Here is a 7868-nt window from a genome sequence, read left to right as displayed (position 1 = left end):
TTACCCAAATCAGTTAGATATGTTCAACTGTTTCCTCTCCCTAAATGAAATCTAGGTGTTTCCTTCTAGTACTAGATTGAGTAAAATATTAGAACTTTCTTTTTTTTTTTTTTTTTAAAGATTTTATTTATTTATTTGACAGACAGAGATCACAAGCAGGCAGAGGCAGGCAGAGAGAGAGAAGGAAGCAAGCTCCCTGCCAAGCAGAGAGCCCGATGTGGGGCTCGATCCCAGGACCCTGAGATCACGACCCGAGCCGAAGGCAGAGGCCTTAACCCGCTGAGCCACCCAGGCGCCCCAATATTAGAACTTTCAAAACATTTAAATATCTTTGAATTATGATTAAAGAATTGATGTTGGCTATTTTTTAGGGTGATTTTCCCTTTTGTGTTGTCATTTGGATTTTATGGTACACTAGTAATGCAGATCTTTAATTTTCATTAACATGGATTTTAGTTTTCCCTCAAACCAGGTTGTAGGGGACCTCTGCCTTTATTCCAATAGTTGGAGAATAGATCTGACAGGAGAACTAATGAATCATAGGCAGATCTTCCTATGATAGTGTTCTTTGGACCCTCTCTCTTGTACTGTTTCTCAGATATACCTCCAGACTGAAACCACCATGCCACATTCTGATATCAGGCCTGCCTTAGTTCTCTCAGAAAAGTCACCACCCAGTGAAATACTTGGAAATTTGAAACTGATTTTGGTATTCAGAATTTTAAAGAACTTCACATTATAGCCAGAAGTGATTTTTTTGCTAATGTATTATGAACTATAGTGTATGTCTGCAATGGCAACTGTACAAAAGTTCATTTAACAGGACAGTGTTCTATAATTTTCTTAGTCTTAGTCTTTTGTAATCAATAGTATACCATTTTGGAATATTAATTCCTAGAGCAAGAACTTGTGACATCATAAAATGGGTTCACCATAAAGAGAGGTGCTTTCCATACTTTATTAAATGTACTAAAAAATCCAAATAGAAATATTTAATCACAAAGATGGCTTTAAGCTAATAAACATTTCTGAATAACTTTATTCTAACTCATGAATACAAGGTAATTTTGGTATCCTATTTATACAATTTTCTTAGTGTTCCCTACCTTTGGACTCCAATCATAGTAATATATCTGTATACTGACCAGAGTATACAGCACTTCACAATAATATTCTACATTCTGCTATTCTGAAATGCCAATATAATCTGATCACACACTGAATAAATATCAAATTTAAAGATTCAGAATGTGGAATGTTTGATAAGTGATTAGTTCTTCCAGCCAAGAGTTCAATCTAGCTAGCCATGGTGTTAATACAGAATCTGAATGTTTTCCTCATGGGCATGAGTGAGCATGTCATGTTCCCATTTCTTCTTTCAAAATGTTTCCCAACTTTTTGCTTAGAAACTTTGTTTTCTCTCAAGTTATTTTAAGGGTTCTGTCAACCTGTTTGAAAGCAGACCAAAACACATTTTAAAAAGAAAAAATATGTATTTTGCAAAAGAATCAGATTCTGGCATTAATATATTCATGAGTTTCTAAACTGATGTTAAAGTGCTCTCAAAAATATTACTTAGGAAGGCACAATTTGATAGCATCTACTTTTTACAGCTTTTTCTAAACAAGACCCCAGGAAACTGCCACTTTAATTTTCCCCTTCCAGTGTTTTAAGTACTTTAATGTTCAAACTGAACTCTAAGTAAAACTCATTCTCAAACTTACTAAGAGTTAACAATACAGTGGGTAGTGAGAATATCAAAGGACAGCCTACTCTATCAAAAAAGTTGTTATGGTATTGGGTTTAGAGATTAGTAACGAATTTGGGACAAAAGCTCTCATGACTGTGGAAAACCAGAATTCTTGAAGTGAGTGGGCTTTTAATATCTAAGATAAAGAAGCAGCATTAGAAATATGAGATAACATTATAGTTATCCTGAACATTAAAAAAAGTAACAGCCAAAGCATTACAAATAAGGTATGGTAAAAACTGAGAAGAGCTCAGTTACCACTCTAGGCTAGACACTAATCACTAAACTGCAATTTCTAATTTTAAAAAGTTTGGCTTCATATTTAAATTTTTTATAGTACATAAATTATATATACAATGTTTTCCTATAACTCAGACTATAATGCTCAAGTCTATAAAAAGAACAGTGTATTTTAGAAATGCTCAAAAGCCCCACTACTCCCTTTTCTCTTTTTAAAAACCAACAATTTCAAAAATACTTCCAGCAGAGAAATGCTCAATGGTTCACCCAAAATGCCAAGCTCGTATCAGTAGGCAGTTTCTCATAAGGTAATCTCTTATGCTGCATTCTGTAATACCATATGGTCAAATACCCTACTGATTTATGAACATTTTTCACGGGCAAGAAATTATTGAAGAAAATGGGATCTAGTTGAATATGCTGTTATTCACTTTGAACACTATATTGTGCTTGCATCCTAAAAGTTCAAATGAGCTGCAATAAGAGTAAGAATATAAATGTCTATTTGTACCATATACTAAAAAAGTAAAACCCTAAAAATAACAGGATGGTAATACCCTATGTTAACTGAAAAATTAAAGATGAGAAGCAACAATTGGTGATGGTGTATTTTAATCTGTTAAAGCTCTGAAGTTGTATTAAATAGCTAATCAACCTGAGGTAGAGGGAGACTCTAATGTTACTCCTTCATGTCAGACTTAGGCCTCTCACTTCAACCTGTATGCATTCTTCCCTAATTATACAAACATGATTCAATCTGAAATGTGTTATGATAGAAAAATTAAAGGATCATTCAAATGGGTTTTGTTTGTTTTTTTTTTTTTTTATAAAATTCTTAATTCCTAGTTTAAAAAAAAGGTACTTATAAAAATGTACATAGTAATTCAATGTTCTTCCTGGGAGTCATAAATATATTTGTTTTTCCTTCAACCATAGGAAAAAAACAGAAGTGGAGAAACTGCAAATATTATGAATAGTTGTGTAATGAAGAGACTGGAACGTAACTAGTAGAGTAACAACATGTATCTGTCTAGTTTTCCTCTTTGAAGGTTAGACATAAGCTTTGATTCATATTAAATTTCCTACTAACACAGACTTAAATTCCATTAAATACAAGTCTATTTCCATTTTAAATCACACACAAGTGCTATGTGATCAGAGGGATGGGAAACACTAGGTAAGGCCTGGTGGGTGGTAACTTCTTCATGACTAGGTAATGGAATCACCTGTTCAACCTCTAGAGCATTTAAGTCAATGAAAATGTAGTCCAGACATCCATGAAAGCCACCAACGTAATTTGTATAAGCAGGTTCACCACAAGCACTTTTCAATTTGAAGAAATGGGTAAGGGACATGTTGCACCGTTCCTCTTCCCCATTGGAAGCCCAGTCTTCATGATCCTCTGGGATGATGCCCTTGACAACAAAATGATACATTCCTGTAGATGGGGTACTATTAAAGTCTCCACAAAATATAACTGGTATATCAGGATACAGGTCACACGAGACATGTCTAATGTGAGCTAAGGCTACTGCCATTTGAATGAGACGAATGTACCCACCTGTGAATATAAAAAACATTATTATAAGTACTTCCAAATGTTGCCTTTAAGAAGAAAAAAGCCCACAAACTACATACAGTATCTGGGTGACATTCAAAATACATGTTTGGAGAAGGGGAACTGGATGAAGGTGGCCCAAAGGTAAAAAAAAAGAAACATCTAGTTATGAGGCACGTAAGTACTACAGATGTAATGTATAACATAATGAGCACAGTTAACAATGATAGATGGTTGTTTAAAAGCTGCTGCAGGAGTAGCTCCTAAAAGTTCTCATCACAAGGAAAAAAACGTTTTTTCACTACATGAGGTGATGGATGTTAACTTATCATGGCAATCATTTTGCAATATATGTAAGTCCCTGTGCTGTACACTTTAAGCCTATATGATGCTATTGACAATTATATCTCAATAAAACTGAAATAAAGATGTATGTAAAAAGAACAGCCCTACTTACCTTAAGTTACCATGTTTACATCACTTGTGAAAACCACTAAAACCTACCTTTTGGATGCCAGTAGAGATGGGTATTAGCAACACATATCCTTTTAGAAGAGTCCTTTGTAGACTGAAGAACAGAAACCTAAAATAAACAAAGGGCCAAGAGTTCAGTTGCCATCAATCTCCTGAACATTTTTTTCTTAATCCAAGACTATATGATGAACTGACATTTCATAACCTTCCCTGACTAAAAATGAAATCTAAATTTGTCTCCAAGTTTCAGGATACACATGAACTGGATTTGGCATAACATGTTTGTTTGTTTGTTTGTTTAAGATTTTATTTATTTATTTGACAGACATCACAAGTAGGCAGAGAGGCAGGCAGAGAGAGAGAGAGAGAGGTGAGCAGGCTCCCTGCTGAGCAGAGAGATCGATGCAGGACTTGATCCCAGGACCCTGAGATCATGACCTGAGTCGAAGGCAGAGGCTTAACCCACTGAGCCACCCCGGCGCCTAGCATAACGTATTTTTTAATAATAGTTCATCATGTAGGAAATAAGAAAAGGATGTATTTTAGAGAACAACATTAAGGTTGATGTTTTTAAGTGAGTAAAAGGCAGGCTTTGAAGTCAGGCCCACACTTAACCGTTTATAGCTGTGTGACCTGGAGAGAGAGACTTTTTTCCCAAGTCAGCTTGGTCACCGGTTAAAGACACTATTGTCCACCTCAAGGGGGCTATTGTATGGATGCAAGTGAATAAGCTTACACAGAGGTGCACGAAACACACTGGGTGCTTTAAAAAAAAAAGAGAAAGAGGAGAGAGAGCGCTACTCCAAAATCTTACTATGAACAAAACCAGTTACCTAAAAACTCTGGACAAATATATAAATAACATGATTTAAAAACTAAGGCAGCTTAACACCTGCTCAGTGATGATTTAATATATAAGTAACTGGGTTAAGAAGCCTGGCGCCAAACGTGTGTGAACTTGGGTAAGTAAACTTGACCATTTCCCCATTTACAAAATAACATCTGTAAAAATAGCAGGATTACTATGACCAAAATCAAAATATTAATATTTGTGGAATACTTCATTAAACATGCCACTTATTAAGTACTTATTTTTTTTGTTGTTTTGAGTTTTTATTTAAATTCCAGTTACTTAACATATACTCTAATGTTAATTTCAGGAACAGAATTTAGTGATTAAATTTTGAGGGCTTTAAAATGCATCAGACCAGTGCTTGGCAAGTAGTAAAATATTAAATACCATATTCTAGTATTCAGCATGTCTTTCCCATGAACTTGTACACACTACGAAAGTCTGTTTGTCTTGTTCAGAGGTGCCTGGCACACTAGAGGTGCTCAATAAGTATTTGCTCAATGAATGAATGTTCACGTGTTCATGTATATCCTGAGTGAATGCTATGCTTAACCTTTGTGCTTAAGATATAAGAGCAAATACCCTTCAGTAAAATCTGAAAAAAATCTTCCAATGCTCTAAAAATCGAAGAGTAGGTAAAGAGAATGGCAGAGGTACTCTACCTGGAGGACAGAAGATCTCTGGAGCACCCTCTCCTGCGCAGACGGGTACAAAACTAGCTTCTCCAGAAGTTCTTTGTGAAGTGGGTCGGACTCCAGGGCTTCATGGAAAGAAATGTCATGCTGGCTAAGGAGAGTGAATTTGGCCTTTCGGTAGAAAGTAGCCAGGCCTTCGTGCTGCTTGATTCTAAACACACCCTCCAGCCCAAAGGCCTCAAGGGCCGGCACCAAGCTGTCTGTAAACACGTTGCGATCAACCTCTTGCAAACAAATGAGATCAGCGTTGTAGCCCGTGAGCTCCTTCTGGATAAGGTTCTGGCGGTAGTCGAGTTCCAGGGCATAAGGGGCACAGTACGGGTAAAGGACACTCCTCGAAAACTCAGTCTGGGCGTACGTGTCGGCCAGGAGGTTGTAAGAGACCGTGCGGATGAGAGAGTCGTCCGTCACTTTCTTGGTATAGAGATGCCTGTGGTCAAAGGTGCACGTGCCAGGTCCTGCCTCCACGGGACACACACTTTCCAACTCCCGGCTTGGCCCGAAGCGCTGTCCATTGCCTGGGGTGCAATGAAGCTTCAGTCGGAGCCCGATGTCGGCATTGGACGGCGTGTAGACGCGCTCATTCACACCGGTCTCCGTCCAACCAGGAGAGGGTGAAGAGGGAGACAATGACGAGGGGCCCCCGCCCTCTGGCTCTGCCTCTCCGGCTTTGGCTTCCTTGTACCAGCGGAAGACGGAGTTGGCGGGATCCCCAAATTCAAGGCTGAGCTTGGGGCAAACCGGGAAACCGGCCATGATGTAGCGTGGCAACTGCAGCTCGGTGAAGGCGGGCGGGTTGCGCTCCACCTTGTACTTGACATCGCCAATCTGCAGCACCGCGCCGTCCTGCCAGGCGTCCACGTTGAGCACATCCTCAGCCACTGCCTCCTCCCGGTAGTACAGCTTCACCACGGGCTCGGAGGCCGCAGTCGACTCGGGCCCAGGACCCGCACAGGCCACGCCACCACTTGCATTTGGCCGGTTCTTCCTGTTCTTCTTGGCGGCGGCCGCCTTAGCGTGGCCTTTAAGGGCATTGGTTGCTATCCGGCTGAGAGCCCGACCCAGCGGCTCGCTTTGGTCGCGCTGCATGTTCTTGTGGCTGCCGTCGGCCAGCGCGAACGACAGGCTTAGCTTAGGCTCGGAGGGCACACAGCGCACTACAGCGCGCTCCATGGCGCCCGCCGCTTTCTCAGTCGTCGCCTCGGCCCGAGTGTGCCGCTCCACCGCCGTGCGGACCCCACGAAGCGCGGCGCGGGAACCCGGGAGTCTCCACATGAACCTGGTGGCCCAGCAGCCGCCAAGCCTCAGATGAAGATTGAGAAGCTACAGCAGCCGGCTCCGGAATCCATTCAGTCCCGCAACTTCCGACCAGAGAGGCGAGGACACCAGGTACTTCCGCTCCGCATTTTCGCCAAGTCGGTTTATAGGCTTCCTTTTTTCCGTAGCCACGCCTATCTGTAATCCCTCCCAGCTTAATCTTTATTTTCAAATAGAGCCATAAAGAGGGGGAAATAAAGAAACCATGGAGATGCCTGAGGGAAATATTGGACTCCGTATGTTTATCGAAAGTGCAGTTATAGGGCCGAAGGGAAGGTGCGCCAAGCCGGAAGTCGTTCGGCGTTGTCATGGGTTCCACTTCCCCTACGGAAGCGGGCACTTTTTCTGAATTCTAGCCGGGGCGTGGAGAGCTCGGCCGGGATTGCCAGCCTGGCTTCCGCCGTGGAAAGCGTTGCCAAGTTCCTCTCTACAACATTCTCATTGCTGCTCGCCCTTTCCGAGGTGTGGGTGGGTTCGTTTCAGGCCGGGCCAGCGTAGACGCACTATTTTTGTGGTACTTAGTAACAATTAAGTTATAGAAGAATTACGATTTAGGAAGCGAAGACTGCTAAAAGCCTCATTTATGGTTACGAGGTCCAGAGTGATTAAGTTACCCGCTCAAGGTCAAAAAGACATTGCTGAATGCATGGCAGGAGACAGAATAGCCAGTAAGAGAAAACGAGAAGTGTAGCGTTCACTGAAAACCAAATGGAGAAATATTTCAAGAGTGATTTTGTGTTGCATATAATTAATATGCGGTGATTAACTGGGAATAAAAAAACCTTGGAGACTTAAAAGAAGAAGTTAAGACGTCACTCCAGTCCACAAATGATCTAATTGTATCCACTTTTCCTTATCCTGCAACTAGAATGCTTAGGTATAGGGCTTATAATAAGCCATATCTTGGGGCGCTAGGTGGCTCAGTGGGTTAAAGCCTCTGCCTTCGGCTCAGGTCATGATCCCTGAGTCCTGGGATCGAGT

The 7868-nt window shown here is 40.9% G+C and overlaps 2 protein-coding genes across 2 annotated transcripts in view; one reads left to right on the top strand and one right to left on the bottom strand.

The window, feature by feature from the left end:
- Window positions 1–309: 309 nt before the first annotated feature.
- On the bottom strand, window positions 310–6930 carry PDE12 (phosphodiesterase 12). Its single transcript, XM_045992130.1, has 3 exons — window positions 5538–6930; window positions 4053–4131; window positions 310–3551 (listed from the first exon to the last, which is right to left on the bottom strand). The coding sequence occupies exons 1-3, from the start codon at window positions 6843–6845 to the stop codon at window positions 3109–3111; spliced, it is 1830 nt and encodes a 609-aa protein (XP_045848086.1). The 5' UTR covers window positions 6846–6930; the 3' UTR covers window positions 310–3108.
- A 339-nt stretch (window positions 6931–7269) lies between these two features.
- Window positions 7270–7868, top strand: part of DNAH12 (dynein axonemal heavy chain 12) — a 247019-nt gene continuing 246420 nt past the window's right edge. Inside the window, exon 1 of the mRNA XM_045992256.1 lies at window positions 7270–7555. The gene's annotated coding sequence lies outside the window, so the exon portion shown is untranslated. The remainder of the gene's footprint in view (window positions 7556–7868) is intronic.

This window comes from Meles meles, chromosome 20, assembly GCF_922984935.1.
Source record: "Meles meles chromosome 20, mMelMel3.1 paternal haplotype, whole genome shotgun sequence".
NCBI lineage: Eukaryota > Metazoa > Chordata > Mammalia > Carnivora > Mustelidae > Meles > Meles meles.
This window is presented reverse-complemented; position numbering and strand designations above follow the sequence as displayed.

What these genes read in the sequence shown, in the direction of transcription:
- PDE12 (XM_045992130.1), bottom strand. Translation starts at nt 6,845, where the DNA reads ATGTGGAGACTCCCGGGTTCCCGCGCCGCGCTTCGTGGGGTCCGCACG. An exon ending in AGAGATCTTCTGTCCTCCAG is followed by an intron (nt 4,132 to 5,537) that starts GTAGAGTACCTC and finishes TGTTTATTTTAG; the next exon opens with GTTTCTGTTCTTCAGTCTAC. An exon ending in TCTCTACTGGCATCCAAAAG is followed by an intron (nt 3,552 to 4,052) that starts GTAGGTTTTAGT and finishes TTATATTCACAG; the next exon opens with GTGGGTACATTCGTCTCATT.